Here is a 16,439-nt window from a genome sequence, read left to right as displayed (position 1 = left end):
TAGTTATTGAGTAATGCCAGCAAAAAAATAAGTAAATCAAATAAAAGGGGCGCAATCATTTATCAAGAAGAAATGACATGGGTGAAGGTAGCTTCATAGAATTTGTATTTAATCCATTCAGAAGGGTTTTTTTCTAAGAAATGTTACAAACTTTCAAGAGCTGACAGAAAAGTAATTCATCAATTGCATCATTGAGGCAAAATTAGTACCATCTCAAGAGAAGCATTACATCTTGCATTCCAAACTGTTAAAACAACCATTCTAGGTTGCCCACTTTGATTTATATGACCATGGTCCTGAATCCTGATATAGACTGCAAATAAGAAACTGCAATTCATAATTGTATACCAGCTTCAATCATCAACTCTCTTGGGGGATAGTGACAATATTTTTTCTTAATTTGATGCAATACACACGGGATCCGATGTGCTCCACCTCGAGACCAGCATCCTCACAACCGGAGAAGAAGAGTGATTCATCCTCCTTCCCAATTCTGCGTCTCCAGCTCATTAGAAATGCTGGTGCAGGCAACCCCATGCGCTTTCCTGGCAGCAAGCAGTAGAGACATATCAGCAACATATGACCAATGCCAGATTCTATCCTTTGTGGAGAGGTAGTTTCAACTTTTTTCCAAACTAATAAATAATAATTTTCGCTCGCACGTTACCACTATTCTGGTCATTTCCCACAGGACAAACAGCTTTGTCTTCTTTAGGCTTGTAAGATTTTAGGAGATAAGAGAGAGACTTTATCAAGTTAGGGTACTGTTTGACATCTGCAAGAGCCCAAGATACGGATACAGCATGCTTAAGCATTCCATGGTAAGAAAAAGGAGATTTAATCACAGAACATCAAATCAAATCTGAAGTACATAATTCCATATAATAAATCAGTTTGCTGAGCATCAAAGCATTTGGTAAGATTCGCAAGGAGGCAAAATTAAAACCAAAACAGAAAATTGCTCTAAACCACTCCAAAGATGATAATAGCTTCTTCAGCTTTCATAACGATATAAGTGTAATCAGTGGATTTACAAAGATAATAGAAATTAAAATATCAGCACCACAAGAAGCTTGTTCCTTCTTGAATTTTGATTTATCACTCTTTGGGGTCCACATCATTCAAAGACGGTGGTACTCATAATTCTACTCTAGTGTGCTAAGGTTTTTCCGTGTTTATATTGAATGCAAAATTTGATGTACAATGAAAGGAACAGAAAATTCAAACCATTAATTCATTTGTGTATCTGCCTTTCTTCAAGCATATAACGTAAATTGCAGAAGCTATATTAACAAGAAGCTCACACAACAGGATATCACTTGCGATGACCAGGTCCCAGTCTGGGTCAGCAGTTGGAAAGGGGTCTCCCCAAGAATCTGAAAAGAATGGACATTTTAATTTAACAAAATCAATACTTAAAATTATAATAATAATAATAAGAAGAACAAATAAGAATGCATAGCTATCTGCCATTTCACAGTTAAGCCAAACACCAAGAATCAAAGATAAGTTACTTTTAAACATCTAATAATATGTAAAAAATATGACAAATAGCACGTGCCATTCAGATTATAGTAATCAAAAAAAGGAAAAACCATATAAATGGTACGAAGTTATGGCAGATTCCATCCACCAGATATCCTGCGCAAAAGTATTCAGGATAATCATCCGATATTTCAAATTCATTTTATTGTAAAATGATTAAATGAACTTTTCAACCCAACAAAACAGCAATGGAAATAGTCCATGAAATTATTGCTTCATATCTCTTTGCATTAGAATTTGACCATATGAATGCTAGATTACTGATGATCACAAAGACTAAAGAGAACTCACGCTTTATATGAGGAAGGACAGGTGTAATTCCATTTGCCTGGCAGTTATGAGCTATGTTCTCTTCAATTTCCTGATCATCATAGTCTGATGTTGTTATGTCAAGATTAAATGATTTTCGGAGAAAAATAGCCAAAGCTCCAGTCCCACTGCCGATAGTTAAAGAATTAAGATCATCAAGAAAAATATTGAAAAAAAAAATTCAAATGCAAAACTATATCAAGAAATTCGTAGAACTCAACTGGAAGCAGTAGAAAAAAGAATAATGTACTTAGAAGTTCAAACAAAGGGTAACTTGTTTTCATAATTCTAAAAGGTGAACAAATTTGCAGCTAAGGCGACACCTCAAAGCTTTAACTATTTAGAAACCATGTCTCTGAAGTGTAATGTACAGACACATTTAGCCACTGATATTAGGCTCTGCTCAATATTTAACTAGTGCTGATTATAAACAGCCCTCCCGAGAACAATAATACTGAATATAAAATAAATGAATGCAGACTAGGTAGATGCACTACAATAGAGAATAAACAACTAAAACAAGGGTGCACTCTCATAGATCATACAATTTTTTTTACCCTGCAGCTGAAGGTAATACCTGCCCAGTTCAAGGCAACGCCGACCATCTATCCATGATTGATGTTGAACTAGCCATTCTGAAAATGCAAATGTACCCGGCCAGAGTAAGTTAGCATTCAACTGGTGAAAGGAAAATTCTCGAATAAGCAACTCCTGCACACAAGCCAAAATGCGTATAATGATATAAAGGTGATAATGGGTGAACCTCTGGTAAACTCTAAAAACAAGTACTCAAAAACCACAATAAGGCTTCACTAAACTACTGTGGTCAAATATGATTCCCACTAATTCTAAGAGCTACAGCTTTCTGATAAGGTATCAGGAGTCAACCATGGCAGTGGTAAAGTTGCTTAAATCCCAATATAATATAAGAAATTCAAGATGATATTACAGTTAAGCTCTACGATGCCACTTAAATTTATGATCCAATTCACTCCCCAGTAAGTTAAGATTTGCATTTACTTCTTCCACTACTTATAATACTACATTGCATGTGGCAACTCTACATCTAAACCATCTCATGAGGGCCTTCTACTAAACAATAGATCTGTCTGCATTCATAATATTCATATTTAATGAAAACTGATCAAAGAGAAAAAAAATTTTTTTTGGATAATTGAGCTATTATTTAATTGAAAGAAGCAGAAGATTCAAGCTACTAGGGAATAACAAGTCTGCAGAGCAGTGAAAATCCCATTTTTGCAAAACCATTTTCATACAAAATTTATCCAAACACTGAAATCGATGTGATCAAAGCATTCTTGAGAACCAGGTAGGCAGGTACTCAGTTAAGAACCAGTTCAATTATCTCTGCCCCGGCAGAAGCATTGTTGACAAAAAGGCATCTTAATACTACACAAAAGTTAGAACTTTTCCATGAAATACTAATGCTAATCCACCTTTTTGCAATGAAAGCAAGGTTTTTTAAACAGCTGATGGGCATATCGAAATGGATGAAAACATGACTAACAATGCAAAATAATACTGGAGGTTACATACACAGCTAGATATCCACTCGCTAAAACAAAATTATGAAAAGGGTTATGAATATATTATAAAAGAAGAGACTTACAATGCCAGAAAACTGGTGCTTCCTCTCCACATAGCTCTGATGGATCTCTGTTTGGTCCTCATCTGCAAAGAGAAAAAGGGTGAAGAGCTTATTCGAAAAAAAAATCAAAGCAAACTGAAAATAGAAGTAAATATATCAGAAAAAGAATACCAACAGAGACTTCTTCGTCGTCGGCGTCGTCGGCGAAGAGTGAAGATGGAGAGAAGAGAGCTATGTCCATTCTCTTCGTTCGTTTTCCCTTCTAAGCTCGACACTGCAAAAAGAAAGTTCCTCCGCTAATCAAAGGCCAAAGCTCGCTCGTCTTTTCTTCTTCTTTATTCGGCTTAGGCCCGAGATATCTCATAAGGACTTTTTTGGTCCAATAAGGTTACATACGGGCTAAAGTGGGCTACATACGGACCTTACGAGGCCCACATGGTTAGTGCACCAGCTGGAATGACAACAGGCTGGGGCGGGCGGTTTTGGGCCAATAGGGTGAGTCATGTAGCCCAAAAGATCACTTGCTTGAGCGGACTTTGTTGGTCCAATAAGGTGAGTTACCAAATAAATCATGGATGGTTATAAAAATTAATAATTTGGCCCGTTAAAAATTAACAATTATTTAATCGTAGTGAAAAACATTTGAAGCATGATAACAATAAAAAAAGAGATAATGAAAAAATAATTAATCAAATTCAATAGTAATTGTTCATTCAAATAGTATACATTAATTGCCTCACTCCACATTACTTTATATATTAGTTTATTCTATTATAATGTGATTAATGGCATTGATGATATAAATTAATTGTGAAGAGTAACAAGAAAATTTGACACACTATTTATAGAGGTTCGACCCTCTCTCTAGGTGCCTACATCTTCTCCTTTAGCAAGCTAAGGAGTTTAATCCACTATTAAATAAATTTAATACAATATGTCTTTTCAAAGGTTCAAGCACATACCTTGTCTTCTCAAGGATAAGACATAACCTCTTTAACTTTTTAAGGTTAAGTTGAAACCTTTATGCCTTTTGAAGGATATAGCACAACCTCTAAACACTACCTTTTAAAGGCTTAGGTAGAACCCTTTTCTCTCTTTTATAAGATAAAAGCAAAGGTACCTATGCAAGGGGCTTTGCTAAGTAAGTACAATGCAGGTACAAAGATGCATACAAGGAATGGGAGTGAAAGCACAAAAAATTTGAAGCTCATGAATTGCACATCATTCTATTTGGACTTTGCATTGGTAGGCTGTGGAAGAAATCTACTGCCTTTTCAAGGTAATTAATACCTTACTCAATGTACTCCTACAATTTCGCGATTTCCTGCTTATAAAAAAGGCACACATATTTAGGAATCACTCTACTATGATTCAAAGACTTTTACAAAGTCTACAAGAAATGAGTATGCCTACTGTTCTAGCTTAGCAGTAACATTTGCAACTTGATACTTGCATTGGTTGGCTGGAGTAATCAATTCTTCACTTTGGGAAACAAAACTAAGTGCCTAACAAAGTAAATGTAAAATATGATTTTTTTTTTGGAAAAGAAATGTAAAATATGATAATTCCCAGCACATTAAAAAGGCACCTATGTATATGAATAACTTTTGGGAGAGGAGAGTAAGGAAAGGAAAGCTGTTTGGGTGGATGAGGAGGAGGAAAAAACCACAATAAACATAGCTAAGGTTAATAGGTTGAGAAAGTTGAGGAAGGAAGAGGATGAGAGTGTGATTTCTGGTTCAGAGTATATTTCTAGACTCCGGGCTCAGAATGCTAAGTGGAACCCAGGGACAGAATGGGCAGAGCTGGATCCAGGGTTAAGGAACTGTACTATTTATGATGATGAATCATCAGATGAAGAAGGGGGTGTTGTAGCTGCTCATGGTTATAGAAATGTCAAAGCTGATGATGATATTCTGAGAACAAATGAGGATCTTGTGGTGAAGAGTAGTGTTAAACTGTTGCCAGGGCTTCTTGAGTATTCAAGACTAGTGGATGCAAATGCTGAGGAACCTGCTAATGGTCCAATAAATTCCGTTCAGTTCCATAGGAATGCTCAGTTACTATTTGCTGCTGGATTGGATAGGAGGATCAGGTTTTTTCAGATTGATGGTAAACGGAATACCAAAATACAAAGCCTCTTTCTTGCAGATTGTCCTGTTCGAAAGGCATCTTTCTTACCTGATGGTTCTCAGGTCATTATAGTAGGGAGGAGGAAGTTCCTCTATTGTTTTGATTTAGTGAAAGCAAAAATTGATAAAATAGGGCCTTTGGTTGGTAGGGAGGAAAAAAGCTTGGAAGTTTTTGAGGTTTCCCCGAATTCTAGTACGATTGCTTTTTTGGGAAATGAAGGTTATATCTTGTTGGTTTCAACCAAAACAAAGGCACTGATCGGAACACTGAAGATGAATGGAACTGTCCGTTCTCTAGCTTTTGCTGATGATGAGAAGCAATTATTGAGCTCTGGTGGGGATGGATAGGTCTACCATTGGGACTTGAGAACAAGAACTTGCTTCCATAAGGCTGTGGATGAAGGCTGCATCAATGGTACAGCTCTTTGCACATCACTGACTGGAAGAATGTTTGCAGCTGGTTCAGACAGTGGGATAGTGAACATTTACAACAGAGATGAATTCTTGGGAGGTAAAAGAAAACCAATCAAGACTGTTGAGAATCTAACCACCGAAGTTGATTTTATGAAGTTTAATAGTGATGCTCAAATACTAGCTATCTGTTCTACCTTGAAGAAAAACAGTTTGAAGCTGATACATGTCCCATCGTTTACTGTATACTCGAATTGGCCTCCACCGAATGTGAACTTACATTATCCCCGCTGCTTGGATTTCAGTCCTGGTGGTGGTTTCGTGGCTGTTGGGAATGCTGCTGGCAAAGTGCTACTATACAAGTTGCATCATTACAGTCATGCACAGAGTGCTTGTTTGAAGCATCATGTATTTGTGTGTGGGAGTTCAGCTGCCATCTAGTTTCACCCCTAGCCATCAGCAGATGAACAATGCCTTAAAATTTTTTCTGTCCTTTCCTTTTGACTAACTAAAAACATTCTCAAAGAGACAAAATTTTTTATTCAATAGCTTCAACCTAGTTCTTATAGTGTACGAGCTCATTGGTTGTTGTAACTTCACTTAATGATAGCTTTAGCTTCTTTACATTATTAAAGATTTGGAAACTCCATGGCTTTCTGTCCCATAATTATGTTGAAATTATAGAAATATGCTTGATAAAGATTGGCTGGACGTTCTGAATTTCCAGTTAATATTCTAGTAGTCAGTCAACTGGAAAGAGTTCAGCTTGTTCATGTTCAGTTATAAGGCTTGCAATTATCAGTATTATGTCCAAAAACTTTAATTCTGTTCCTTTAAGTTAGATACAATAGTTAATATTTGTCCCAACCCATGAAAACAATTACTATAATTAAAAATTAACGTTCATGATAATTTTTTTTAATGTTTATGATACTTTGATAAAGAATGACCATGGTGGTCATTTGACAAGAAGTTATAAATTGTGAGTATGCTTTATATTAACACTTCAATAGTAATTGTTAATTTAAATAGTATATATTAAGTGCCTCACTCCGCATTACTCTATATATTAGTCTCTTCTATTAAATTGTGATTAACCACATCGAAGATATAAATTAATGGTGAAGAGTAAAGAGAAAATTTCACACACTATTTATAGAGGTTCGGCCCTTTCTCTAGGTGCCTACATCCTCTCCTTTAGCAAGCTAAGGAGTTTAATCCACTATTAAATAAATTTAATACAATGTGCCTTTTCAAAGGTTCAAGCATAAACTTTTGCAACTTTATACTTGCATTGGTTGGCAGTAGTAATCATTTCTTTGGAAAACAAGCCTAAGTGCCAGACAAATTAAATGTAAATTATGATTTGAGCCAAATGGAAAAATGTTCTGTTTGGATGCATACAAAACGATAATTCCCAGAACGTTAAAAAGGCACCAATGTATATGAATAACTTTAACATCATCATAGCAAGTATGCTTACTGTTTAGCAAGCAGAAGTAGTGCTTCTTCATTCCAGAGGAAATCCACTGCCTTTTCCATAGCAATCAATGGCCTAAAGTTCTGTTCAGTCTCATAAAATTTAGACATCCTGCATACGAAAAAGACAGTTCATGAATAACTATAAACATGATCATACAAATGCCTCAAAAAAGAGGGGTGGGATTGAGGGAAATAGCACTAGTAAAAGCATTGTCTATAAGAACACAATCAACAACATCAAAGATGCAGATCAAAGAAATTAATAAGAAACATCAACCCAATCAACGTTTGGTCTAGGTGCCATACCAAGCCTTTCAGTATCACAAAACATGTGTGTTGCCTGTTGTAGAGGCAAGATTTGGCATCTGCATAGAGACAAAATATATAAGAGTTAAATCCTAAAATAAGGAAAAGGTTGAAGAAACCCTTTAAAGACAACCTTTAGAAAAGATAAATCCACACTCACATCTTGTAGATGCTTTTACAGCAGACATAGTACTTCATTCCAAAGGAAATTCAAAGCCTTTCCATAGTATCAGACTCATAAAATCTAGGAATCTTCTGCATATAAGAAAGGCATGCATGTTGATGAATAAACTCTAAAATCACCATACAAGGACCTCACAATGTCTACAAGGCCAAAGTAGTACTTGTTTTATAAAGGGAGAAAAAGAAAGATAAGATCCCCCAACCACAATCTCAAGTTGTATTAAAAGGATAAAAAAGAAAAGATACTAGTACTTTAGATGGGAAAATGTTACCTGCATAATTGTATTTATGACATATTTGCAAGATCTTGACGATGCTCCAGTCAAACTGAAGTCAAAAGTTTTGGCTTCCTATTACATTAAGATTGAGAAAGAAATGTTATAAAAGGCATTCAAAAGATCGGGCTGCCCTTAGTTTTCTGAGTTTGTAAAGACATTCAAAACAATGCAAGGAGATCAACATGAATAAATGCAACATAGTGAAACACAAACCATGATAGAAAAGATGATAAAAATTAATAAGACCTTGCAAATATTGATCCAGAAACAGATTGAAAGTATATGAACAAACAATAATAAGGGGAAAGGCAACAGCTAATTACCCCCACTTATGACTCTCCCGTTCCTTCGGTCTGCCAACGCATTTTCAGAGGCAAGAACTCTTGTATTTATGGCATTACCAGCCCTGTTATCTCCAGTATATCATGGCGAAAAATTGAAATTTGTTGGGTCAGATTTTGCATTCAATGATTTAGAATCCAAAATTCTTTAACAACAAAAGAACTGAAAAAGATACCAATAATCTGAAAAAGACTTGAAATGAATTGAAAGAGAGAAAGACTTACTGTGAATCAGACCCCTCCATTGTTGAATTTGGGGAAAGAGAAAGAGATTTCATATCCAATAATCTGAAAAAAAGAAATGAACCATGAATGAAAAAGAATAAGAAAAAGCTACCTAAAATCGAAATAAACTGATCAAAGACTTGAAATGAATTGAAAGAAAGAAAGACTTATTGGGAATCAGACCACTCCATTGCTGAGTTTGGAGAAACAGAAAAAGACTTAATATCCAAAAATCTAAAAAAAAAAAGAAATGAATCACGAATGGAAAACGAATACGAAAAAGCTAAAAGCTAATCACTCAGAAAAGAGAAAAACTTTTAAGGATACCAAAATCTTTAAGAACAAAAAAACTGAAAAGGATACCAAAGGCTTGAAACAAATTGGAAAAGAGAAATATGTACTTCAATGATTGAATCTGGGGAAATAGTAACAGGAGGGGCCTTATATATAAAGCTAAGCTTTAACGGCGCGAAACTCAATAACCGTATCTATTTGTTTGATCGATCAAATACTCTAACTGGCCTCCACTGACTCTGAACTTGCACAATCCCCGCAGCTTGGATTTCAATCTTGGCGGTGGTTTCGTGGCTGTTGGGAATGTTGTTGACACAGTTCTATTATGCAAGTTGCATCATTACAGTCATGCATAGAGTGCTTGTTTGAAGCATCATGTACTTGTGTGTGGGAGTTCAGCTGTCGTCTAGTTTCACCCCTAACCATCAGCAGATGAACAACGCCTTAAAACTTTTTCTTTCCTTTCCTTTTGACTAATTATAAACCATGCTCATGGAGCCAAAATTTTGTATTCAATAGCTTCAACCTAGTTCTTATAGTGTACGAGTTCATTGGTTATTGTAACTTCACTTAATGATAGCTTTTGCTTATTTGCATTATTAAAGATTTGGAAACTTCATTGCTTTCTGTCCCATAATTATGTTGAAATTATAGAAATCTGCTTGATAAAGATTGGCCGGATGTTCTGAATTTTCAGCTAATATTCTAGTAGTCAGTCAACTGGAAAGAGCTCAGCTTGTTCATGTTCAGTTATAAGGCTTGCAATTATCAGTATTATGTCCAAAAACTTTAATTCTGTTCCTTTAAGCCAGATACAATAGTTAATATTTGCCCCAACCCATGAAAACAATTATTATAATTAAAAATTAACATTTATGATAATTTTTTGTCAATGTTTATGATACTTTGATAAAGAATGACTATGGTGGTGATTTGACAAGAAGATATAAATTGTGAGTATGCTTTATATTAATACTTCAATAGTAATTGTTAATTTAAATACTATATACTAAGTGTGTCACTCCACATTACTCTATAGATTAATCTCTTTTATTAAATTGTGATCAACTGTATCGAAGATATAAATTAATTGTAAAGAGTAAAGAGAAAATTTCACACACTATTTATAAAGGTTCGACCCTCTCTCTAGGTGCCTACGTCCTCTCCCTTAGAAAGCTAAGGAGTTTAATCCACTATTAAATAAATTGAATACAATGTGCCTTTTCAAAGGTTCAAGCACAAACCTTGTCTTTTTAAGGATAAGACACAACCTTTCTAACTTTTCAAGACTAAGTTAGAACCTCTATGCCTTTTCAAGGATATGGCACAACCTCTAAATACTACCTTTTAAAGGCTAAGGTAGAACCCTTTTCTCTCTTTTACAAGGTAAAAGCAAAGGACCTCTACAAAGTGGGCTTCGCTAAGTAAGTACAATGTAGATACAAAGATACATAAGAGGAATGAGAATGAAAGCATAAAGAATTTGAATAACATTCTACTTGGACTTTGCATTGGTAGACTTTGGAAGAAATCTACTGCCTTTTCAAAGTAATTAATACCCTGCTCAATGTACTCTTACAATCTGGCAATTTCCTGCTTATAAAAAGAAACACATATTTATGAATCACTCTACTATGATTCAAAGACCTTTACAATGTCTACAAAAAGTGAGTATGCTTACTTTTATAATTGAGCAGCAACTTTTGCAACTTTATACTTCCATTGATTGGCAGTAGTAATCAATTCTTTGGAAAACAAGCCTAAGTGCCTAACAAACTAAATGTAAAATTTAATTTGAGCCAAATGGAAAAATGTTCTGCTTGGATGCATACAAATTGATAATTCCCAGAACATTAAAAAGGCACCAATGCATGTGAATAACTTTAACATCATCATTGTGAGTATGCTTACTGTATAACAAGCAGAAGTAGTGCTTCTTCATTCCAGAGGAAATCCACTGCCTTTTCCATAGTAATCAATGGCCTAAAGTTCTGTTCAGCCTCATAAAATTTAGACATCCTGCATACAGAAAAGGCAGTTCATGAATAACAATAAACATCATCATTCAAATGCCTCAAAAGATGCAGATCAAAGAAATTAATAAGAAACATCAACCCAATGAACTTTTGGTCTAGGTGCCATACCGAGCCTTCCAGTATCACAAAACATGTGTGTTGCCTGTTGTAGAGGCAAGATTTGGCCCTGCATATAGATAAAATATATAAGAGTTAAATCCTAAAATAACGAAAAGGTTGAAGAAACCCTTTAAAGACAACCTTTAGAAAAGTTAAATCCATACTCACATCTTGTAGATGCTTTTACAGCAGACGTAGAACTTCATTCCAAAGGAAATTCGAAGCCTTTCCATAGTATCAGACTCATAAAATTTAAGAATCTTCTGCGTATAAGAAAGGCATGCATGTTGATGAATAAACTCTAAAATCACCATACAAGGATCTTACAATGTCTACGAGACAGTAGTAGTACTTGTTTTACAAAGGGACAAAAAGAAAGATATAAGATCCCCCAAAGAAAGATATAAGATCCCCCAACCACAATCTCAAGTTATATTAAAAAGATAAAAAAGAAAAGATACTAGTAGTTTAGATGGGAAAATTTTACCTGCATAAGTGTGGTTAGGACATATTTGCAAGATCTTGATGATGCTCCAGTCAAACTGAAGTCAAAAGTTTGTAAAGACATTCAAAACAATGCAAGGAGATCAACATGAATAAATCCATCATAGTTAAACACAATCCATGATCTTGAAAGATGATAAAATAATAAGACCTTGCAAATATTGACCCAGAAACATATTGAAAGTATATGAACAAACAATAATAAAAGGACAGGCAACAACTAATTACCCCAACTCTCCCATTCCTTTGGTCAGCCAACGCATTTTTAGAGGCAAGAACTCTTGTATTTATGGCACTACTAGCCATGTTATCTTCAGTATATCACGGTGGCAAATTAAAACTTGTTGGGTCAGATTTTGCATTTAATGATTAGAAATCTTTAGGAAGAAAAGAAGTGAAAAAGGTACCAAAAAGCTACCTAAAACAGAAATAAAACTGATCAAGGACTTGAAATAAATTGAAAAAGAGGAATACTTACAGAGAATCAGACCGCTCCATTGTTGAATTTGGGGAAAGAGAAAAAGATTTCATATCCAATAATCTAAAAAAAAAGAAAGAAAGAAATGAATCATGAATGGAAAACGAATTCGAAAAATCTAAAAGCTAATCACTCAGAAAAGAGAAAAAAAGTTTAAGAATCCAAAAATCTTTAAGAAGAAAAGAACTGAAAAGGATACCAAAGACTTGAAATGAATTGGAAAAGAGAAATATGTACTTCAACGGTTGAATTTGGGGAAATAGTAGCGGGAGAGACCTTATATATAAAGCCAAGCTCCAACGGCGAGAAAATCAATAATCGAATCTGTTTGTTTGACCGGTCAAATTAAAAAGTGGAGCAGGTTTCTTCTGGGCCTGGGCTTGATGAATGGTCTAATCCAGAAAGGATCGAAGCTGTGCGTTTTGAGTAAGAAAATGGGCCCATTTTTTTCCTTTGGACCCAGCATGACCCATTTTCCCTTTTATTTAATATAAAAGAAATGTATTTATTGATTGAATAAAACAAAATATATTAAAAATTAAAAAATGCAACTTGTTTTGTTAACCAACTGCTAATCTGGCTATATCTATACATCTACACCTACACACGTTGTATTGACCTAACAGATGCGCCCTTTGTGGGGCCAACATGATATTTATTAACCCAAAAGAAGATTTTTTTAAAATAATATTTAAATATTTTTTAAATTATTTATGTTTTACTCTCCACATTAATATTACAACAAATAATATCATATTTTATGTAATAATAATTAATTAATTATTAATGATAAAAATTCTTCATTGTCTGTTAAATAGTCTAATTTATACTAAATACCATATTAATCTCTACCTAAAAGTATCCTCATCCACCAATCAAACACACACTTTCCATGTGTACAATCCTCTTGTCCAAATAAGTAGGTCCAAGTGTCAACCGAAGAACCTTGGCCGACAATTTTGATGCAATAGTATTCGCATATAAACTGAGGGAAACTGCAGAGCCAGGCAAAGATAGGAAAACGTAAGTGACTTTTTGTCTGAACCAACAGCGAGGAAAAACCTTAGAGAGTTCAAAAGATCGAGCATGGTTGGTCCAGGCAGACCTCTCTTCGTTCTTTTTGGATCTTCCATCGTTCAGTTCAGTTACAGCAACCAAGGCTGGGGTGCGATTCTTGCTGATATATATGCTCGCAAGGTATCTGTTTTTATTCCAATCTTTTACTTCTATTACTACTACATATATCGAATTGCCTTTCTGTTCTTTTCCGTAATGTTCTTGTTTTCCTTCATTGCATTTATACTTTTTTCTGGGGGTTTTACTGAAAACGAGATTGATTTCGTTGATACCCAGAATTAGTATCAAGCTTAACAAGTTGTGGACTTGGTGTTTTGGTTTTGGTTTTGGTTTTGTTTGTTGGGGAAACTCTAGTCTACCTGTGTCTTGTCTTATCAGCTTTTTTTATGAACAGAGAAAGAGATTCACATCTTTTCCCTGGTGGCGGGATCCACATTTCCTTTTGATTTTCTCATAAAGATTAACATTATTTTCCTCGGAAAAGGATAATGATGTCCTCTCTCTTAACGGATTTCAATCCTTTTTTGCCTCTTCTCAAGTTAGAGCTTTGGTTCTTGGTCATGTTTTTGCTGCTATTTGTGTTCTGCAGTTCTTTCTTTTGTTTTGCTTCTTAGTGCCCTCAGCTTGCTTTCCCAGTTCTCCTAGGGAGGGAAATGATAATGCAAACCACCAAACTTATCCATATTTAATTTGCAATTATTGCTATTTGAAATAACAGCACCAAACACTTGGTTGATGGATATAGTTAGAAAAAGAAAAGCTGATAGATTCCTACTTGGACAAGTCTAGTGTACAGATGTAAAAGCTTTGAGTATGAAATCCATCCACTAGCAAATAATGGAGCTGATGAGAATGACTTTATACTTTATCTTTTGCCTTTTTGAAGAAAAAAGTAAAGAAAAATTAAAGATTTGGAAGCACAGACAAAATGATTTATTGCTTTGTTTTGTTATGTCAACTTCCAAAAGGAAAAAAACAACATTAGTTGTATGTAAAAGTCTTTCAACAATGTGATTTTTGCATTAGAAAATGAAGGGGAAGAAAGAAAGTAAGAGAGCACTCACACACATTACCTTTTGTTCTTTGTTAAAGCCAAATAAATAGAAACTGTGGATTCTTTTTAAGGATAAATTACATGAAAATATCCTATGATGTGAGGTAGAATAAATCTGCCCCTTGAGGTTTAAAATTTGACACTTATACTGTGTCTAGTCCTGTTACTTTTCTATTTAACATCGTTAACCTTATTTCAAGAATTTTTCAAGTTCTTTTTTCAGAATTTATTTTATCGTTAATATTAATTTAATGAAATATGAAATGTGTTAATTTAGTATTCTTAATGGTGTAACGAAAGTTCTAACAAAAAAAAAAACAGAGTATTTGAGTGTCAAATTTTAAACTTTGTGGGACAAATTTATTTCGCTTCAAACCACACGAGTGTTTTTTGTTATTTACCCCTTTTTTTTAATATGTAAAATTCTAGAAATGCTTTGGTTTAGTGGTTAATTCATGTTTATTGCCATGAGAATTTCTGTTGTTATATTGAGGAGTAACATTTGCTTCATTTCATGCCTTGAATCAGTAGAATTCTATATTTGAATCATAGTGAAATCAATATTGTGGATATCTAGCTGAAAGAATGAAGCTCTGTGATATATGCCAAGGTTTCTACAAGTAAAAGGCTTTACTGCATAGTCAATTCTTAAACATACATCACAGTGTTTAAACTAGATTTTGTCTGTAATTGGAAATAGGCAGACATAGTACTGCGAGGATACTCTGGCTGGAACTCAAGGCGTGCTTTAAAGGTTCTGCATCAAGTCTTTCCAAAGGTATCATATGTTTTAAGGCTGACTTAGTGTCTAGGTTTGGCAATTTGTTCTTGATCTTTGTTCACGAAAGCATAACGTGAAAAACGGATGCTGAATTTCTAGCTGTTCTTGTTATGAATTAAGGATGCTGGTGCACAACCTTCGTTGGTGATAGTCTATTTCGGTGGCAACGATTCAATGGAACCCCATCCACTTGGCCTTGGCCCTCATGTACCTCTTCCGGAATATGTTGAGAACATGAAGAAGATTGCTATGCATCTCAAGGTACATTCTCCAACCCAAATACTGTTCCGATCAGTTCTCTTTGTGTTTCCGAATTACCTGCCTAAACTACGTATGCCAGAAGATTAAAAAACAACATGAAATATTAAACTCATCTGGTATAAACTGTTGACATTCTGTTACGGAACCATCTTCAAGCACTACGAGGTTTCAATATGAGACTGCTTTGCTTTTTGATCTTCAGGGCCTATCAGACAAGACTCGTGTAATGTTTCTTTCTACTCCTCCAGTTAATGAGGAACAAATATCTCAAACCCTTGGTGTTCAAGGTCGAAGCAATGAAGCCTGCCAAATTTATTCTGAAGCTTGTTTGAAACTATGCAAAGAGCTGGATGTAGAAGGTATTGATCTTTGGACTGCAATCCAGCAAAGAGATGATTGGAAGACAGCTTGCTTTACGTAAGTTTGGTTTCACACCACTCAAAACACTTCCTCGATTTGTCTAGCTTTATGCCGATGGAACTGTACTGGGATGATCTCTGATTCTTTTTTGGTACAGGGATGGCATCCATCTCTCCTCTGAGGGGAGCAAGATAGTTGCTAAAGAAATCTTGAAAGCCCTGAGAGAGGCAAAGTGGAAACCAAGTTTATACTGGAGGACATTACCAACAGAATTCGAGGAGGATTCGGCCTATGATCCCATCTGTCAAGACGGGAGGAGCACCCTAAACATTTCAGAGCTTGAATTTTCACGAAGTGTGCAATGGGAATAGTCTTCGTTAATGGCATCTAGACCTATTCACTAAAAGTTGGTTTCCTCAATTGTAGCTGAACATTGCATGTTACCAAAGAGGCTCCAAGTTGATTGTATTTGATTTTACACAGATGCCCTGGAAGCACCCTCATTTAAACCTTTGGAATAAATAAGCCTTTGAAAATAAATGACATAAACTTCATATTTAACCCACTTCATATTTGGTTAAGTTTTCGGATTCACACGTTTTGACAAATGAAATTCTCGACAACCAGGTTACTTCAAAGTTAAAACTCTCCAATTAACAGTCTAAAATACTTTC

General features: G+C 35.0%; 3 protein-coding genes and 1 long non-coding RNA gene across 7 annotated transcripts; 2 read left to right on the top strand and 2 right to left on the bottom strand.

Moving 5' to 3' along the window:
- Positions 76–3,787, bottom strand: LOC18597548 (protein N-methyltransferase NNT1). Of its 2 annotated transcripts, none has more exons than XM_007026649.2 (7): positions 3,635–3,785; positions 3,485–3,546; positions 2,432–2,565; positions 1,837–1,982; positions 1,305–1,376; positions 668–775; positions 76–545 (listed from the first exon to the last, which is right to left on the bottom strand). In XM_007026649.2, the coding sequence occupies exons 1-7, from the start codon at positions 3,702–3,704 to the stop codon at positions 361–363; spliced, it is 777 nt and encodes a 258-aa protein (XP_007026711.2). In that variant the 5' UTR covers positions 3,705–3,785; the 3' UTR covers positions 76–360. The 2 variants fall into 2 exon arrangements, with proteins under 2 accessions (XP_007026711.2, XP_007026714.2); XM_007026652.2 differs by having other exon boundaries at positions 79–545; positions 663–775; positions 3,635–3,787.
- On the top strand, positions 5,068–6,642 carry LOC18597547 (U3 small nucleolar RNA-associated protein 18 homolog; the record flags this gene model as incomplete). The annotated part of the gene is given in 1 exon segment (XM_018120781.1): positions 5,068–6,642. A coding segment is annotated over 1 exon segment (1,380 nt), but the record flags the coding sequence as incomplete, so codon positions are not given.
- LOC18597546 lies at positions 7,083–12,467 on the bottom strand. Of its 3 annotated transcripts, XR_001927774.1 has the most exons (12): positions 12,432–12,467; positions 12,233–12,295; positions 11,738–11,792; positions 11,419–11,513; positions 11,260–11,317; positions 11,027–11,134; positions 8,822–8,884; positions 8,579–8,668; positions 8,250–8,327; positions 7,955–8,049; positions 7,795–7,853; positions 7,083–7,597 (listed from the first exon to the last, which is right to left on the bottom strand). It is a non-coding gene; the product is annotated as an uncharacterized LOC18597546 (long non-coding RNA). The 3 variants fall into 3 exon arrangements; XR_001927772.1 differs by lacking the exons at positions 12,233–12,295; positions 12,432–12,467 and having other exon boundaries at positions 11,738–11,932; XR_001927773.1 differs by lacking the exons at positions 12,233–12,295; positions 12,432–12,467 and having other exon boundaries at positions 8,579–8,661; positions 11,738–11,932.
- On the top strand, positions 13,186–16,335 carry LOC18597545 (GDSL esterase/lipase CPRD49). Its single transcript, XM_007026646.2, has 5 exons — positions 13,186–13,429; positions 15,064–15,141; positions 15,265–15,405; positions 15,608–15,822; positions 15,923–16,335. The coding sequence occupies exons 1-5, from the start codon at positions 13,319–13,321 to the stop codon at positions 16,134–16,136; spliced, it is 759 nt and encodes a 252-aa protein (XP_007026708.2). The 5' UTR covers positions 13,186–13,318; the 3' UTR covers positions 16,137–16,335.

The sequence above is a fragment of the Theobroma cacao genome, chromosome 5 (assembly GCF_000208745.1).
Source record: "Theobroma cacao cultivar B97-61/B2 chromosome 5, Criollo_cocoa_genome_V2, whole genome shotgun sequence".
In the NCBI taxonomy this organism is placed as follows: domain Eukaryota; kingdom Viridiplantae; phylum Streptophyta; class Magnoliopsida; order Malvales; family Malvaceae; genus Theobroma; species Theobroma cacao.
The sequence above is the reverse complement of the archived record's forward strand: the minus strand, read 5'-3'. Positions and strand labels throughout refer to the sequence as shown.